At 32.9% G+C, this 20,507-nt stretch overlaps 1 protein-coding gene across 4 annotated transcripts in view; it reads left to right on the top strand.

Annotated features, from left to right (window-relative positions):
* myocd (myocardin) overlaps nucleotides 1-20,507 on the top strand; it is a 157,591-nt gene that overhangs the window by 73,648 nt on the left and 63,436 nt on the right. For all 4 annotated transcript variants that reach the window (XM_015356682.2, XM_015356681.2, XM_015356680.2 and 1 more), the window contains exon 2: nucleotides 15,631-15,870. In XM_015356682.2, coding sequence (XP_015212168.2) covers nucleotides 15,714-15,870 — 157 coding nt within the window. In that variant the 5' untranslated portion in view covers nucleotides 15,631-15,713. The remainder of the gene's footprint in view (nucleotides 1-15,630; nucleotides 15,871-20,507) is intronic.

Genomic DNA, 20,507 nt, shown 5'->3' with positions numbered 1-20,507 from the left:
GATGCTGAATTGGACAAATCAGTCAGAAAATGGATGGGTGGTGATAGATTAATTGCTATTTTAATTTGTTTTCAAATGGTTTGGGGATTGTGACAGCAGTTTCATGTTCCCCCAATCAACCACACTTTGTCTGCTACTGAGTGAGTACATTAATTTGTCTTTGGATTCCTAAAAGAAAAAAAAGTTAATATCATATCTAATATTTAATCTTTCAGCTATAAGATGTCTTGCATCTTCTTTTGTACAACTGTCCAAATAAAAGTTTCCTGCAGCAAACATCTAGATCAAAGGTCATATCAGGTGCCAAGTCCAAGACCTACAGCTTCATACAATAACTGCATGTGGGATAACCACGATAACCTTTTTTTCCAAAAACTAGGACATTAAAAAGTGGCATCAATATGTCAACCTGTGGTAAAACAGGACTCTTAGAATGAGAAGCCACACCAGAATTTAAAGTAACCTACAGGTATGTAGATATGTAGGTACTGTACTTTCGGTGAGTGGAAATTAAATATATATGACTACTAGATATATTTTGTTATACACATGTACTTCAATTTGTATTATATATAGTATATGTGATTACATACATACACTTTATACAGTAAACATACTGTTTCATTTACACTATGCAGTATATATAAATACATCATAAAGAAAATATGAAACAAGATTCAAGGCTAGCTGCAATGTTTTTGTGCTACTATTAACCCTGCACAATGGAAAATTACATGGTTGGGAATATCCAGATTGTTGTTCAAAATCCTAGATAGTAGTTACGGGTGAAAAAAAAAACTTGAGATCTGGAGTCTGCAGTCTATTAAGTCTTTCCAATTGTCTTGCGTCTGTCACTTGACAGTTGACTGCTGCAGTTATCCTAGCTTAGCAAACACTTGTGTTACATTTTCCATTAGAAAAACCTGGGGTCAGTGGCATGTCTGACTCTGTTAGCCAAATCCAGATGGGGTTTTCCTATAAACAAGTGTACAGAGAATATTTATACAGTCTGTGGCACCTGACGCCATAACACTCATGACATTCTATTTAGTAGCCAATGTTGCCATAAGTCACTTTGGAGAATTAAGTAAATATTTTTAATATAGCCATGCAGTTGTTTATTATAGAATGGCAAAAGCTCTAAATCTTGCCAAATGCTCTGTTAAAAAGTCATTTAATAACAACCTACCCAGCAAATTGGAGTGTGTGTTGAACCTGATTTTTTTATTATTCACGCCTATTTACTTTCAAACAAATCTTTAAACACCCAGTTTTTAGACGTGGCATACGTAAAGGTTCATAGTAGCTAGCAGTACTTCCCTACACTCATTGTCGAACAAGCAGTTATAATAAAATATATCGTAACTTGAAAACCTTGCAGCAAGTTTAGAAGAGCAGGAGTTTATAATTTCTTTAACATATGGGGATTCAATTAAGAGGACATTTCTTCAATATTGACTCATACATGAATATAATATAGTTATCATAAGATGGTTATTTTAATTGTGTCTACAGTCCGGAAAACTATTTATCTAAAATATTCCTGTGCATGGACCAAATACATGTTACATAATTAACACAAATGAACCACTTGCAATCTTTACTCATGTTAGATTTACTTAAAAGCTTCTTTATTTGAAAAACAAAATTATATTAGAAATGCAACTTCTTGTGCTGTTTGAACTGGAACATTTAGAGAATTTAGTGGCTAGAGTGCCAAGTCGTATACAAGAACTCATGGGCAACAACTTCCCAAATGTGACTTTAATTAAATTCCAGAGTGGCTAGTACCATTGACTTACTCCCCTGGTTTGTCTCCCCTTCTTGGATTTCATTTATGTCCTTTGATGTATATTATGGGTAATGTTTATACTTAAGATAGATTTATTTTTTCCTGGTCCTCCTGATGTCTTGAGATGTTGTGTCTCCAAGCACAGAGACATTTCAAGATCAGACCACAGCCTAATTCTGTCAATGCCATTGCTGATAAAAACTGGAATGAATCCCACTTGATTGGAATTCTGATAACACATCAAACAAATTCTAACTAATGAGGTTGCATAAAAGTTGGCAATTTACTGGTCTGCAAAGGTGAATGCAAGAATGCTCATCTCAAAGAAAGCCAAAACTTGCTTGCCCCAGAGGCAAACAGAGTCAAAGAGCTCAGTGGGTCTTTTTAATGCTCCCCTCTATTGACATTAGTCTCTTGGAAACAACAAATAAAGAATTAATACTAAATTAAGAAAAAACATTGTAGTTAAAAAACTCAGCGACAGCATTTTTGATTTTTTGCACCTCTTGATAAAGGCATAGCATGAGTTTCATAACTACATTATGTATCAAAACAATGGTGCAATTTATAGACGCTAGATTTCTAAATCCTTTTAGCTCATACCTTTTAGTTGTTTCAAACATACAAACCTTGTCAATTACTTCTCAGCTGACCAAAACAAAGATCTGTAAGCAAAGAAAACCCAACTGACTCCTTTTTAGTAGAAATATGTGCAGTGGAACTTTGTATAATCTTGTAGGAAAACAGTGCTAACACCCGTGATTGGACTTGTTTTTACAGCATTATTTAATAGTTTACTTGAAGGCAAGGAGTCACCCATGCTGATTTAACAGTTTAATCACAATTACTTTCTGGACTTTTCTGCTAGCCCCTTGTGTACATATGTAGAAATTCAAAAACCTCCCATAATTTTGGCAGTAATTCAGCACAACTGGTGGGCTGCAAGACAGTATTCCAGATGAAAAAGCATCAAGATTGAAATAATCTCTCAGTGGAAAGGGCATCTGGCCTTGGTCAAGATTGAAATGATTTCATGTAAAATTTCCAAAGCTCATTTTATATCTGTGAATACACATAGACCAGCTATTCAAAATGTTAACCCAATTGTTATTCTTATTGATGACCTTGTTGGAATTAGTACTTCAGTTGTAACTCACTTTGAAGTTCTGTTGGTTTCAAAAGAATTGCATACTTAAGGAGATGCTAATCAGTTTCCAAGAGTATAGAAGGTATTTAAAACAATAAATGCCACCAAACAGACGCCACTTAAATCATTTAGCAAACCAAAGTGATTCCTTGAATACTGCAAATAAAAAAACTGGAATGTCCAGTATGATGTACAAATAAGTGATTTTAAGATTATGACAAGGAATTCAGTTTCATTATTCAACCACTGCAACTGATTCCACTTTGTTAATAGCAGTTTAATCTCAAAGTTCAAAGCTTGTGGCTTCAGAACAAACCTCCTTCAGAATTACAGGAGGCATTGTTTATAGTGTTCAGCTGCATGGGTAAATATACAGTACAGCATAGGAACAAGTAATAGGTTTATTCCATGCTGAAAAAAAGAAGAAAGAGAGCACAATGTTTTGGCTGTGGAGCCTTCTTCACCTTTTCAGCATGGAATAAACCTATTACTTGTTCCTTTGCAGCCTACGCATGCTGACGCAGCTACCCACCTGAAATATACAGCATAGCTGTTTTTGCAGAAAGATATCTTTGTTAGCATGCTGAAAAATATTTACGATATCCTTTACACAAAAAACAAGGAAGAACAGCCTGATGGCTACTAACACAATTACCATTACAAATAAAGATATTGGATATTCTTGTCACAGTATGAAAATATATCCAATCTAAACGTGAATCAGTTTTAGATAGCAGGCAAAATGGTTTAATACAAATGGGAGAATTAAAACCATTGTTCAGTCTAATGTATTATTATGAAACAAAGAATAGTATTATCTATCACTGTGTAATGAAAATTACAGTACATCCAATATCCTACTCTTAGGTTCCAGAGAATGTCTCCAAATATTTACATTACATTTAATAATTTAAGAATACTTGATACAATATAGTAATAGACACTTAAATTCTAGTATTCATACAAAACTCTCTACACAATTATTCTAGCTGGCCAAGAGTTTCTTCACTTATGGTGTTTATCTACTGAAGCATATCAGTAGATACCAATTACCACAGGGTGACCACAGGTCAAGGTTCTTTTGTAATGGTACTGTACAATTATAGACTGTCTGTTCAGCATGCATTAATTTATCACAACAATAATGTTTTTTATAATATATATAGAAAAACGCTGATTAAGAAACAAACATTTTGATCTCATCAGATGAATAGGTCTTTTCCAGGTTGCATTTAACAGAAGCATAGACTCCTTTGGTTCTCACTGCTTCTCCCCTTTTCATCATCCTGTAAAAACAGCCCATTCAAATCTTGAATCTCTTCCCAAATCGTCCGCTGTGTTGTACATCTTGAAGTTCCAAACAGTACTGTATATCATTTTTACTGTTGTTTGTAAATATGGTTGTGTGGTATGGGTCAGTTCTACTGAGCATTTATGTAATTGCATCTACTTTAATGTAATTACTTGATATTTGTTTTTATGCTGCTGCTTTACACCTCTATATTACTTTATCATATGTCTATCTTGATATACTGTCAGTATTTTCTAACATATGTCTTTCTCACAGCAACATCATTTATATTTTTAATATCAGTAGATTTCTACAAATGAATGTACACTTTGTTTCTGTTTGCTACACTATGTTAAATGCAGCATTGGAGTGTCAATGTTCACCAAATAGGGCAGCATTGTGGCACAGTGGTTGGCATTGCTGGGGCTCTGGGTTCCATTCTGGACCCGGACTGCTATTTGTGAAGTTTGAATGTTCGTCCCTTCTTCATGTGGGTTTCCTCCCACAGTCCCAAAACATACTGGTATGTTAATTTGCTGGTATGTTAATAATCCTGTGTTTAGTACTAAGTGGAATAAATGTGAAGAATATATTGACAATTCTTAAGCTCTCCATACATTATGCTTAAATTTTACATATGAGACTTATACATATAGATTATATACTGTATAGTAACAAATATGATTCATTATATACTTTTTTCAATAAGCTATTGAAACAAGTACTTGACACATTGAAACTTGATTTTGATGCACACAACTTCTCTTTTATGTTTATTTAAAGTATCTGTTATTTATACTGTGATCAGTCAAAAATAACCTTGCATCTAATAAAATGGCACTGTTTGTATAAACCTCTGATCTCAAAACAAGATCCCTTTACATGCCCGGATCAACTTATTAGGTGTTGTGTCTCTTGAACCATTGAATTCCCTTTCGGGCTTGAATTTACTCTTTTTATTAAGGTTTTAACCTTTTTTTTAACTTACTGTTTAGTGGTAGTGCTTGATTAAATAAATTGTGAAGCCGTTTTTACAAATTCCCAGATTTTTCAGTTTTGTTATTACCTTTTTTAACTTGCCACTTCAAGATTTTAAGAGAATTACTGTATATCAGGATCTACAGGAAACAAAGCTATTATCTCAAGATCATGTGCAGAATTCTTGTGAATTTGGGAAATAATGCTGCAATTTCATAACATAATATTTTCAGGATTTGGGGAAAATGTAAGATATATTCTTCAATATTCAGTGCTGTGCAATCCATTGACATGAAAGGAACAGGCTAATTTATTTTGTACTTTAAAAGAGATTTTAAGAAGTGTTATTTTCAGGTGTTCAACATTTTGTATATCTTAATTTAAGTAATATAGTAATTCTATTTGGTTTTTTTGTCTTCCAACACATAGTTTGTTATGCCAATCATACAGTATCTATATTGGTTTTGAAGACTAAATAGTTAAATTAGACCGTATCTTAAAAAACATTAAGTTATAAATCTAAAGATAAACTTTAAACCTAAAAGCAATTTTGAAGGCTCCTTTGCAGATTAATACTGTAGTATAATTAATACTATACTATAACTAAAGTAGGGATATGTACTAAATTATAATCCTTTGCAGATTAATACTATCATAATCATATTTTAACAATGTGAGTTGTGTGACGTCTGGTGCTTAAATTGTTATTGGCCACATATCTAACCTGAGGGGCATGGGTACCGGCTTTGTTTATACCGGTACCCAATGTTCATATGTATTCATCCTGTTGGTGCTTATACCTATAATGTTTACAGTTAATTGGCCAGATACTCTAGAAGAGAAAAAAAGTGCTATGGGGAACATTAATTGAAAAAAATATGTGATTGTCACCAGGACGGCCCATTCCAACAAATTCTAGAATTGATTCCTGATCTGAGAATTAATGGAATTGATTTTGAATCAATCCCAATTGCTAAACAACATCTTCACAGTGTATTTTTTGTTTAGTGAATTTGAGGAGTTCTGTGCTTCAGTACTGGCCAAATATACTGTAATTGCAATAAGAATTCAGGATTTAATATTGTCATAATACAATATTTGAGATATAGAAGTGTAACTATATCTTATGTTTATGAAAGTGTTTATACTGTAATGTCAGGTTAGATCATCATGTGCTCTTAGGTGCAATACAGTTTTATTGCGAAATGAATAAATGCAATTAAGGCCTCAGACTGTTCACAGTTTACACCAAAGTGTTGCCACACAAGCATTTCAATATTTTTTTAATTGCCCATTTATAACAGATTGTAATGGAACCAAACAGAGAGAAGCATTTTGTTCTTAGACTTGTTTAAAACAAAAACCTGCATACAGTTTGAATTAATTATTTTCTAAAAAACCTTAGAGATTTATATGTTTTTATTGCTTAAATAATATTACAAGCAATTATATAATAATATATTATATATTAAATATTACTACTTATAATAGAATCAATCCGTGTGCTGGAGTTGTACCATTCTATTAAAAATAGAACACCTGAAGAAGGCTCCACGGCCGAAACGTTGTGTTCTCTTTCTTCTTTTTTTCAGCATGGAATAAACCTATTACTTGTTCCTTTGCAGCCTACGCATGCTGACGCAGCTACCCACCTGAACTATTAAAAATAGTACCATCAGTACCATTCTATTGAAAATAAAATTGATTCCCAGATTTGGTAGAAATTAAATCAGGAATTGACTTTCTCTGTTGTTGAATACCCATCCCTGTTTTAATATTTTTCAGTATTTGACATTAAACAAGATTGCATTATGTTTCCATACATGTTAAATGTTATTTGAAATATGTTGAGAGTAACAAAGGTCACGTTGGTGTTGCCCTTGACTGGCTAACCTATCCTTTATAAAGTGTGAATAATGAATAATAATTACTAAGAAATAAATATAATGACTTTGAAAAGCAATGATTTATAGCAAATGTTTTTAGAGACCAGAAGAAATCTGTCTAGGAGAAAGCAAATGAAAGTAGACAGACTTTGGTATAAAACCAGCAAAGGAGAGCTACATTTCCCTTTCTGTTGCATAGTACCTTTCTAAACCTTCACCTTGAAGGCAAGTCTGATTTCTATAGATTTTCTATGGCTGGTAGTTTAGAAAAACTGATTCAAGAAAAATAAAGTTCCTTCTGCAATATGACGCTTAACTGATAAAAATGGCATGGGTACAGTACATCTAACAACTGAGCAGTAAAGTTGTGTTGCGACCATTGCACTTAAAAACTTCAAGACAGAAAATTTTAGTTCCACTGGGATTAAGTGCATCAGGATTACATTTTTTTTTCAAGCATTTTGCTGACACTCGAAGGGCTTGCTCTAAGCAATCCAGAATGACATATGTATTTCAAATTAATTGTTGTGTGTGTGTATTAGTTTCAAGAATAATTGTGCTTGTTATCTTTGTATCATCTTTAATCCAATACTGCCCAAGATCACTGCATGAACAGGGAGTTATAAGAAACCGTTTTCTTAATTCAATAGAAAATGTCAAGGTTTGGTCCTGTCAAGGGATCCTGTATGAAATGATATTTCATTGGTCATTGGTAACTGAAAAATAATTTTATATCTTGATTGCACCAGAACTCTGTGTCTGCTCCTAATTGTGTTTTAATATAGCACATCATGCTAAGTGTAGATAGTATCTAGCAATAACACAGGTCTTTGAAGATGTGCTCTTACTTTTATTATTGTTGTGCACATTGGGATTGCTTGGTCTGTGAGCCACCTTAACTCCCATCTTTCCAAATGTACAATCACAAGTCTTGCATTCAGTGCAGCCCTTTGAGCTGTGTAGATAAGCAAGCAAGCAGTTATTCCCTAATGTCCAACTGTCACTGCAGCTAATAAATTGTGGGGATTCCGACTTGGGTGGACTTTTAAGTTTAGCCCATCAGTTAAAATCCCATTAAAAAGATTCTCTTGGAACTAAAAAAACAGATCTGATTCTGCTTTATGTCCTTGTTTTTATTTAACATAATTTAAAACGTTGTCTTGTGTCTGATGTCAAGGGTCTGAGTGTTATTGTTCCCTTGTGTGTGTTTACTAGCACCTCCTTTTTTAGCAGAGATTAATAACCTTCACTGTAGGCTGTGACTACAAAGCACAAATATAGGTAAGCTTTCAATTATTCAATTGTGCTTAAATGGAACTGTTTTTCTATGTAGTTTTAGTTTAAAATAAAAGAACATTCTATTCACACATTGAAACATCAGCCAAAATTACAACAAAGTACAGTATTTTGGAATAAGGTATCTGCATTTCTAGGAGAAAGCAATAAAGGCTATTTAAAAAGATCATCTTTAATATTATAAGAAACAAGTAATAGGTTTATTAATAAACCTATTACTTGTTCCTTTGCAGCCTACGCATGCTGACGCAGCTACCCACCTGAACTACTTTAATAATATAAGCCTTGCATAAGAACTTTTTTGTTCCTTTCTGAAACAATGGGCTATCAATTACAATTTTAGTTGTACAGAACTGTTCAGCATGAGGACAACATTAGCTACTTAAATAGAAGGTACAGTAGCTTAATACCGGTGCCAGTATTTGTGAAAACACTGCAAATTTTTTTGCACTGAAGAACAATAAAGACCATATTAGATATTAAATGATTAAAAAGTTACCATGATTAAATGTTTGTCAAAATCATAATCATTTTTCAGTAATATTCATCAGATAACCATGCTAGAACCACTCTAGGGTTTGTTAGTGTGACAGAAATGGTGTAAATTTAATGATGGTTTGTGTTCATGTACAGTAGAATGGGAAAACTTCCAACTGAATATTTCCTCCTGAACCCTCTGAAAGGGACAATAATGGTTTGTAATGACACAAGGCCCATGACTAAGAATGACTCAGAGTCCTGTAAAATATGATTAAGTTTTTAAGGTTTTTTTAAAGAGTACAGTACACACCTGTCCTGTGTAATTGCACAATGTACCAATCTAGTGTCAACTATCAATATGGCTCAAATGAAAAAGCAGTCAACATCATGTTAATTTTTATAAGGGGTTATAATGAAACATCAAAACAATTGTTTTTTTGTTAAATTATCAATGATTATACAGTACATAGCACTCCCAGTACTGGAATTAAGGATTCTTGGAGTTCAATTCCATTGAGAAGTAAGATTAAACCACCATCAAGTTTTGAGGATGGTAAGATAAAATAGGTAAATACGTTAAAGAGTACATCAATTTATACAGATTTACAATTATCCTTTTTTAGCTTTATAAATACGACAATTTCATATTTTATTAACTGACATTACTAATTTTCTCTCATAAATTACATGAAACAATCAACAATCTTTCATGAAAGAGTTCATTTTGAATCATCAGTATAAAATTCTTTATAAAATACATTAAGTACCTACTGTAAGCCCTGGTTCTCAGATTTATAAAATCTATAATTTAAATGTCAAACAATTATGTGAATATAATCCAGCAGTGCAATCAGTAAAATGGCCAACTTGTATATTACTGGAACATTATACACAATTTTTAAGACATTCTCTTAAAGTTTACGGTATATAGCTTTTGTAAAGCACTACTAAAATAGCCCTTTGAATAAGGCTTTCTCATTACATTAAGAACAAAAGTGGGCCTAGATTTGTTTTAATATACTTCATTGTCATGGAGGTTTATTAAGGATTTTAGGATTGGAGCTTTAACTGGTGTTTATCCAAAAAGGCAGCATAGAAGGACAATGAAAACTAAACGCAGAATGTATGAAAAATGTTTGTTTAGAAGAGACTCTCTGAGCCATTTAATAGTGTTTATAATTTCTTGACACAAACCACTGTCAGTACTGAAATATGGTCCTTTTTTTGTCCTTGCCATGTTGTAGGTCTTTCTTTTATAAATGAATAGGAATTTATTTCTTAGTAAATATGTTAAAGACGTTCCTTCCTTCATAAGAAAAGGTCAAGAACTAAACTGCTAAATCAGCCTAGTTTATGTGATCTCAAAACTATTCCTTTACTGTGACACAATCTAACTCAAGAGTAAGTGACAAAAGGGCATGTTGAGGTGGCAATAGATTTCTTTCCTTATATACTATCCAAGGAAAATGTCAGTTTATGTGCAAATATGTGAAGTTTAATGCAGTATCAAAGAAATATATGTTTATGTTCAATTGCTCAGGTTCTGGGTTTGATCAAGTATTTGGCTATGTGTAACGCTATAGTCTCTAAACAGTGTAATCTAAAAGATTTTTCCGAAAGAGTTCACCTGGAATGTTCCATTGCAAAGAGTTTATATTATTACATTGTTTAATAAAGATTGCTACAGTCATGTATTTCAGGTGATGAATGTTTAATTATGAACAGCAGTCATTCAGAATCCATATATTCTACAGTTTTGACACTTGTATACAGATGAAGCACACCACTGAAAATATTCTGTTTGTAAACTGTACTTTGTTTAAACCTTAATTACTATTAATACCAAAGGAATATTAATTTAATTAAAAAACATTAATCACTATAACAATATTAGCATCTGTGGTAGTTGAGGAGTTAAAGACCATACTCAACTATGCCACTGAAGAAACAGAGCCCTCCTCTTAGAAAAAAAATAGAAATAACAACTGAAGTCAAAATAAAGCTTTTAATCCTTGTTGATTTAAGTCCCTCCATGCTTTTATTTTTTTGAACGGTGGTGTGTATTTATAAAAATTACAGAGGATGAATTCTGTGGTATTTTAGCATCTGGCCTACTGTTACTTCCATACCACAAATAAAATTCAAAGTAGGATCAGCTTTTTAAGAAAAGAAAACTCAAATGTTTGTATATTTAAACCTGTTTGGACTTTTTGTTTCAGAAAATCAAATCAAACTTAATCAACAGGGGATCTGAAGTGAAGATATTAATGGGACAGTAGCTCATCCCAGAAATGTTCATTGTTCACAACATGACTGACACATTCCCATCTTGCCAGATACCCATTACACAAAAGAAGGCTTTTCATGCTTTTTGAGTAGTCCTGCTGAACAGTTGTCACATCAGGATGAGTCAACAGGAAGGACGGTCAAGTTAGGTCTTCAACAATATAATCAGATCACTTGTTGTGGCCTGGCATTTCTGAAACAGTGGGTCTGGCAGTAAAAATAAATGATTAAGAATGATAAGCATGATAATGTTTTGACTTTGGTGAAATATCAGGACTCATGGTCTCTGATTGTGACCTATCATTAACCAATCACATCTTGCTAGGTAAGAATTTCCTGGGTTGAACATCCCATCATTGATTTAGTCTAGCTTCCAATGTGACAATGGCACATTTACTCTCTTGAAAATTGAAAGTATCTGAAATTAACTGTAAAGTCAATCTAATATGACATTTATAGAATTTTATTTCAAATATAATAATTTAACTCAAATGCATAAACAGTATATAATTGAACTGTATCTTGACTTCTGTCATTTAGAAAAGATGTTGACAGCATTATTAAATTTCCCATGTAATCGCAGCACTGAATGAAAACTTACATTGAACATAAAAAGGATATGGGTAATATTAAACACCTACAGAATTTGTTTTTACATACCACAAAGGCAAAAAGGAAATTTTTCAATTAGACAAATTACTTAAACCTTTCAATGTGTTATTAATGTAATTCTATCAATTTAAGTGGGTACAACTGAATGAAGTCATGCTACAATCTAGGCCAAATGTTTGAAACTGAGAAAGTACTTTTTATCAAAACTAATAAAGATATCTATGATAGACTGGTATTTTTCTCATTATACTGTCAGACCATTACTGTAGTATGCAAAAAGGTATGGAGATTGTTCATGTTTAAACTGAAAGGGCTGAAACTCCTCAAATCACAGAACAAACTGTAGCTGAACTCCCACAAATAGCACAAAATCAGGTTGAAAAGGATTGGCACGTGTTCCATAACTCATAGTCATTCCATATGTCAAAAATACAAATATTTCATAATCATACACTTTCCTTTAGTTGAGGTTAAGAGAGTAATGGTGTGTTAGAATTAGCTCCATGTTCTGCTAGTTACTGTATCATTTCTTTAGGTTTAAGATACGGGTATTTTTCTGGTCAAGGAAAGTAATAGAGGTCTCTTGCTTCTCAAGTCAACTACATAATTCTTTCACTTTATTTATTTAATTGGGGGCATCTCATCCTTTGGCTAGTACGTACAATACAAACATTATAAAAAGGCCTGTGAAAAGTTTCTTGTATTTGAATTATTGTATTTTAATAGGCCTAGTATTTAATCCAATATGTAATCTATGGTGGAATTCAGTTTGAACTTTGAACCAAGATGGATGCATTTGGTATATATGCACAAATTTTTAAAGCTATAAATAACTACTTATTACTACTTAAATAATTTAGGGGATTACACTATTGCAATAAATATGAGGAAATTCATTCATTTTTTATTGGATGTGAAAGTTGTAAGTTCACCTAAAAAAACACTATAGCAGTATTGTGCAAGGTATAAGGATTTTTTTAAAATAGTAAAGTGCAATATAAAAGGTGAAAACCATAAAATAGTTGAAAAATTCAACAAATCTTTCACTATTTTATAACGAAACCTTAACCTTGCATTTTAAAATAGTGAGGGTTTTTTAGGAGTTCACTTATTTTAACTTGTGAGATTAACACCCCCTCCAAAGCTCACAAATGGCGCATTTTCTTTCAAAAACACTGACATTTTTATTGGTTATGGCATGTAAGAAATTATCATCTTACTTCTGCATCACAGTGGTTTTACAAACATTGATTATTAATAAAAACAGAGATTTGTGTATATAGTACCCTGTGGGGATTGTCTCTAAAAGTTATGAACCAAGAAACTAGCAGCAGAAAGCTGGTGTGTCCTACGTAGGATAGAACTCTCATCATATTTCACACAGACACACTGTGGGGGTTTTGAAAGCTACTGAATTCACAGCTTTGTATGTTTAATATTTATGGATAGATGGGGACCATACTAGGCCTGCACTTTGTACATTCCGTAAATTAATAAGTTGGCAGAAGCACTTGAAGGGAGACACGTTCTAAAGCTCAAAAGTGTGCTTAAGCTTTGTAAATAAAATCTGATCATGCAATGCTTTCTGGACACTGTGGAATGTCTTTGGACTAAAAGCGGATTTGAAAGGAAAACAAAACAAAAGACTTTGCTGTGCTGTAAAAACATGACAAGCTGTAACTGTCAAATGAAAAAAAAATTTAACCACAATAAGAACATATAGCTTATTTCATAAATCCGCTAGTGATCATATTTTTATTTAATTTGATGAAATTGTTTATTTTATATCTCGACATACATTTCATATTTATATTTATACCCAGATGATACCATTTGCTGCTGATTTTTTTGTCTTGTGACAAGTCCTACAACCGATTACTTAAAAAATCACTTGCTGCATTTTAGTTTTACATACATTAATTCAAATTTTTATTAATTTTTTTTTTTGCTCTTTATACTCATTATAGTTGAGGATTCTATCATTCATTCCTGGAGTTATAATGTTAAACTTTAAAGAAAAATGCCACACTAAAAAGAAGTTTTGGAAAGTTTCAATAACAATAACTGACAACATTTTTTATAGCCATTAAGTGTGGTCCATTAAATTAATTTAACATTTTTTAACAGATTCATAAATATTTTTCTTTAGCAACTGTATTACTTGTATCACCTTTCAGCAAAAGACATAACTGACTTTGGTCATCATATTACAATAAAGGTATTGCTGCTCTGGAACCAGTTCAGAGAAAAATGACCTGACATGATCCCAGGATCAAAGGAATGTCCAATTCTAACACATTAAAAGAACTAAGTCTTTTTAGTCTTGAATAGAAAAGACTATGAGGGAACCTGATTCAAGTATTCAAAACTCTCAAAGGCACTGAAAAAGTCAAGTGGACATCGACAAAGCCAATCATCATAATCGTCAGAATAAGGGGTCACAAATGGAAACTATGGGGCAGAGCATTTAAACCTGAGAACATGTTCTTACATAAAGGTTTTAGCCAGTCTGAGACAAGATACAGAGTCATATGTGCTAGAAACCATACTGTATGTGCTACATGGGCCAAATGGGGAGAGTTGGATTATCAGAGAGAAGATAAGAGACAGAAGTGACCCCTAATGCCTCAAAGTCACAGGTAACAGGCGAGCCAACTGAATACTGTTGCATGGATTAATCAGACATACAGTAATTGGGTAATGACAAAGCTCAAATTCTAACCAGCAATAAGTCAACTGTAGAGAACAACTTGCACTCTCAAGTGGTTGAGCAAGTTATGAACTTTGTGGCAATATCTGCAGCTAGAAACATTATGACAATACCAAAATTATATTAAATAAGATCAATCATTTCATAAAACAAAACCAAAATATAAATTACTGTACATACCTAATTAGACTTTTAATTATAAATAGTCCTTGAAAAATGTATTGGGTGGGTGAATGTTATATATGTAGGTGCTTATATCTGTATCTGATTCTGTCCTCTACATACTGTACATCAGATTAAATGTATTTCTAGAGTAGATAATGGCATATATAGTTTGAATAATTTAATGTTTTATTCCCCCATCTATAAATATTTAATGATTTTTTAATAGTAATATATCCAGTGTTTAATGGATGCAGATGTCCTGCATTTTGACTACCTGTATTTTCTGGGGAAAAAAGAAATACTGGATGTGTATTGACATTCAGTTCACGTTATTTAGCATTTGTTCTTGAGTTAATGGTAACTTAATATCTATTAAACCTTTATGAATGAACCTCATATTTAGTCATTACCCATGTTTATTGTTCCAGTTATTCTTGTTAATTTACTCTGTTTTAAATACATCATACAAAATTAATTTTTAGAGTTTAATCTCAGACTCCTTATTCAGCAACATTTGTTTTTACCAACCATGTTGGTTGAATAACATTTGGAAACTCTGGATAACAAAGATTCATTACTGATCTATAACTGTTATTCATATCCATCCATTTTCTAATCATTCAGGGTTACAGGGCAGTCCAAGCCTATCCTGGAAACCAATGGACCTAAATCTGGGTACACACTGGACAGGACCCAAGTCCACAACAAGGCACGCACATGCACACACTCACACTAGGGCCAGTTGTCCCAGAATCCAGTTAACCTAACAGTGTGTCTTTGGACTGTGGGAAGAAACTGGAGCACCCAGCAAAAACCCAAGTGATCATGAAGAGAATGTACAAACTCCATGCGGATAGCGTCCCAGGTTTGGAATTGAACCCAGGGCCCCAGCACTGTGAGGCAGTAATGCTAACCACTTCATAAATGTGCCATTATCCTACTGTTAGAATAATTGCTCTCATTTTCTGTTACTGTTATCTTCTGCAGTGGGGATCCAGTTTGCCAACGTGCGGCCGTGAACTTTCAAAGTGGAGCAACAAGCGTCTGTAAAGCCCTCTACAAACACTGTGATGAATGGAGTCACCAAGGAGACAACCTCCAGGAATGAGAACTCAGCCAAGTTCAATGGCGAGAGGAACTCAAAGTGTGATTTTGTTACTGGCGAAATGCAGGACCTCACTCTGCAGGTTAATCAACAGCTACCCCCACTAACAGAAAGAAAGAATGGTGAGTTCTGTCTTCAGTGCTTTTTTGACAACAGTACAGTGATGTTTTTTTGTTTGTTAATGTAAATGTTAAAATGGTAAAAGATTGTTCCAAGATTTAAATGCAAAAAAGCCTGCTACATTTCCTCTTACAGCAGGAGTTTTGAATGAGATATTTGAAAATTCTAATGTACCTAGAGTTTATGTATGCATATTCAAATATTTTTTAAATCAATGTTTCAAAAATTGTAATAACATCAGGGCAGATTACTGCATTATACACAGTATGTAGAGAACACCTCCAAAATAAAAATCACTACAACAGTTATAACTACTGTACATACAATCCATTACTGGATAGCCCATTACCTGTGCTGGAAGACTGTCCTTCTACCACTGCAGAATTTCTGAAGAGGCACTGTGTGGTTTGGAACTGAGAGGTTCTTCAAAGACAAGGTTGAGGAGATGAACTGGACACTCCACATTTAGTTATACAGTACTTGCCCACAGTGCAAAACCTCAGTTTATGATGTCTGGCTCATTTATTAAATTGGATGTTGGATTGGATTTATTAAATTGGATATTGTTTTCTTAGTTAAAAACAATATAGACTTCAATCCCCATGTTTCATCTGCAGGTGTCCGTGTACACCATGAAAAAAATAAATAAACCAGTGTCTGACAATGATAGCTACAGCACTTGCCTTCGGTACTTTAGCAGTATTTGTTTAATACACAATAGTTTTTGTGTTATATCTGAGGACATTTTGAATGTTTATTCATTTTTGCTGGAATAACACCTCTTCCCAAAGCTAAATCTCACAAAATTAAACAGCCAATTCAAGACAAAACGTTTAATGTTTCTAATGTGTACTCAATATACTGTAGATTGTAGTTTAATTCCCTATAGGTTACGAACTGCTTGAGACAAGAAACATTTTTGGGTGTTCCTTTGTAACCCTAAAAACATTAGAAACCCTCTTTAAGAAAATCACTTCTACTGCCAATGTACATACCAGGTAAATAGGTAAATATGCAATGCAGGTTTTGCCAAGTAGGTTTCCAAGCCAGATAAAACAAGATTTTTTGAACATTGTATTAAAACCAGCTGATCATTAATCCATGTTGAAATACCGGTACGCTCTGCTTTTCAACTTCATAGCCTAATCAAACCAGCTTAAATGCAACTGAATCACAAGGTTTGAGATGAAAGAATTTGTGGAATCCAATGATATACACTGTATTTTTAGAATGATGTATCCCCTGACTCACTGGTAAGGGTGAAAAAAGTGCAGCCTTTCCTACTTCACAGTTAGATCAGTTGAATTTTCCATGATGTAAAGTCTGGTGGTAGGGTGAATCTAACTGACAGAAGTGGTAGAAAACGTTTTGGCATGTCTTCAACCTCAGCCGTCCATTTTTTATTCTGGGTTAAGCAGTCCTGGGTTAAAGGCAAAGTGCTTTTGGAGCTTGTAAAATGTTTCCCTATTCCATTGTTCAAGATGTCATGGTCTTATAGAATCAGAATTCAAACATTAGATAAGTAGAATATATTGTGGATAGAGTGTTGTTTGACGTATAGCAGTAGTTATAGTAATCCCTTTACCATTTTCCTCTTCTAACTTTTATTTTACTTTTTAAGCCTTATGGCTCTTGAGATTTAGGATTGATAATAGACACATTTTCACGTTTTATAGTATACAGTAGATCTGTGTGGCAGTTTTTACAATAAACCACAAGGGTGTGTGTTTTACATTTTTTCCTAATTTTGTTTCTTTATTTATATTATTGCTCATAACCATCAAGATAAAATTTGGAATGACATAGTGACATTCATCAGTCTTCTTCACGAAGCACATTCTTAGAAAACCATTGATAACATTGTATGTTGTTTTTTTAAGGACAAGCGTGGGAAATGTTTATGAAACTTCACTCTATTCTGTGGGACTTTGCCTTAAGCAGTGGCTTGTTGCTTTGTTTTAAGCTATTTTTTATATTATCTCTAATTGTGTAAAAATAGCTTTCTCAAGTTAAATAAACAAAGGTTTACTGTTAATTTTGTTAACATTTAAAGCTATTCCTAAAGTGAAAACTAAACTGAGAAATCTCTCAGATACCAAGCACATAAATGTTAAACATTTTAATGTGTTAGCCTTTGATATCAGTTAAGAAGGGCTTTTCAAACAACAGTGAATAAACTCCTGCTAATAACACAGTTGCTGTTTAAACAAAAGTAAGACAATGCTTTAAAAAACTGGAAGAAAACATTTTACTTGCCAATTTAAATGTCAAAGGCTTTAAATGCAGTCTCCACATTTTTCACAAGTTATATTTCAACACAGACTTTTGGAGTTGCAGACAAGGCTATTCTAAGAAATAGAAGAAGACTTGCTACCCATAACTGTTCCTGGAGAGGTCAAGAAGAGATTGTTTTCATGACATGACAAATTTTATCAATAAGAATTAAATGACTAGCGTCTGTATTTTCCTACTATTTGCATTCTTACTAAATACAACATAAAATAATGTATATAATATATTATTTTAATATGTCAGATCATAACTATGTTGCTAGCGATCCATAGCAAACCCTATGCACCTGCTGCTGCAGTTAAAATAGCTCTCTAACACAAATGTTATGTGGATAAATTTTAATTTGATCTGTTTCCCATATTTGCACTCTCAAGCCAGCGTGTCTACTGTATGTCTCTAGCTTTTGCTTTTATTATCTAGGAACTGGGAAGTAAATTAAAACAAAATAAATGTTTTTTGAACTCAGCAAATACTTCCTCCCCTTATGTCTCAGAACCTTGAAATATTTTTGAGGATACGGCTACTTATTACTATGAAAAACTACTTTAGAAATAGCAAAAAATACTATCATATAGCAAATTATAAGACTAGACAAAGATAAATTATATACTAGTAAATTATAGGAAAATATATAGTATACAAACTACATTTATAGAGTATAAACTTATTTATCTTTTGTTTCTATTTTTTTTAAAAAACCTTAACACTAAGGGGAAAGTATCAATGTTAAACATGTGTAGGTAGCATGGGATCTTTCTCCCACAACTTTTCAGATCTCAAGTATTTCAGTTCTGAACTAGAGACTCCCCATATTTCAGTCTTGGACTTCAGCTATAAAACGGTAATGGGCATTACTATTTCGATGTGCACTAATCTACACAAAAGAAGGATAAACCCCATTTCCCACCAGTAACTGGATCTAGATTACTAGTCATTTTAGGTGACTGAAGACAAAATATCAATAAGTTTAAAACAAATGTTTTAATCTCTCCTAATCTCTCCCACTTCTTCCTACCAACTTATAAATATCTCACTTTTTGCTTGCGTTTCATGTTCACATCCCTCTCTTCACTCCAACTTTGCCCCTTCTTTACTCCCTACCTTATCTTTCATTAAAGGGAGAGGATACCAATAGCCCTATGTGAGCCACAGGATAATTACCACAATAAAATAAGATAAGATCACTTTATTGGCTGTATACAATTTCTAAAGGCTCAATCTACCTTCAACTGCATTTTTAAGGTTTGTCTATATTTCTGAATTTAGGATCAAACTTCCCACTTCTTCTTTATCAAATTTGACTTTCTTTTCAATAACTAAGTTTCTAGGGTTAAATTCTGGAGCTTACTTTATGTAGTTAATTTCCTCTTGCAAAATTGTAAACTTTATATTTCTGTAAAATGAACAACGACTAACATTTGTATTAATTACTTGTTATATTCAAATGCTAAAAAAGGAATTTCATAATTTATACAAATATGTACAATCATTATTTTTAATTAGAAAATCTAAACAACTGTTGAAACTTATCTACTACATGAAACATTTCTTTGGCAGACAAAGATTATTGATGAAACAACAACAAGATGACATCAAAGCTGAAAGGGGAAACAATCTCAAATTCAGCTGTTTGTATATAACCTCAGAAAATGTCAGATTTTGGCACACCTGTTACATTTGTGCAAATGCAGACTGACACTCACAGCAACACTCATTGTTAGACCATCAATTTTCTAAATCAATATATGAAGTGGCTACAGAAGGTGACACACTTGTGACAGGTCAATTTGACTCTGTGACTCTATTTTGAAACACTCTGAAAATACAGCCACCACCTCTAAACGGAGAACAACATTAGACAAAAAATGCCTGAAATTTAAAATGTCCACTCATACTGGCTTCAGCTGAAAATTGTTTGATTAATTACATCTTAAATAAAGAAGTTTAATTTCATGGGCATAAATAGTCAACAATGTAAAATACATACTTATAAACACAGGAGATCGGAATTGTGTGGTCACTTGGAGAATTTTACCAAAATGTAATGAAGGGTCAGAAGAATGTTTATGTATATAAATAATTTTGGACTTTATTGAATGAAAATGAAAAAGAGCTCTATTCATAAAATAGAGCTAGTATTTGTTCTCAGTCTTTAACTAGTGAGGATTTATCTGTATTTCAAATAAAGTAAAGTTCTAAAATGTCTTAGTATTAATGTCCTTCCGGTTCTGTAACTTTTTTTTTCTAAGTGCACGGAGATTTACACATTTCCAAAGTCTTAATATGCATAGCACAAAAATGTGAAACTTCCTTGCTTTAGTTTTGCCTAGTGCTAAAACCCATTCAT

The sequence above is a fragment of the Lepisosteus oculatus genome, chromosome 9 (genome assembly GCF_040954835.1).
Source record: "Lepisosteus oculatus isolate fLepOcu1 chromosome 9, fLepOcu1.hap2, whole genome shotgun sequence".
In the NCBI taxonomy this organism is placed as follows: domain Eukaryota; kingdom Metazoa; phylum Chordata; class Actinopteri; order Semionotiformes; family Lepisosteidae; genus Lepisosteus; species Lepisosteus oculatus.
Note: the sequence above shows the minus strand (reverse complement) of the source record. Positions and strands in the feature narration are given on the sequence as shown.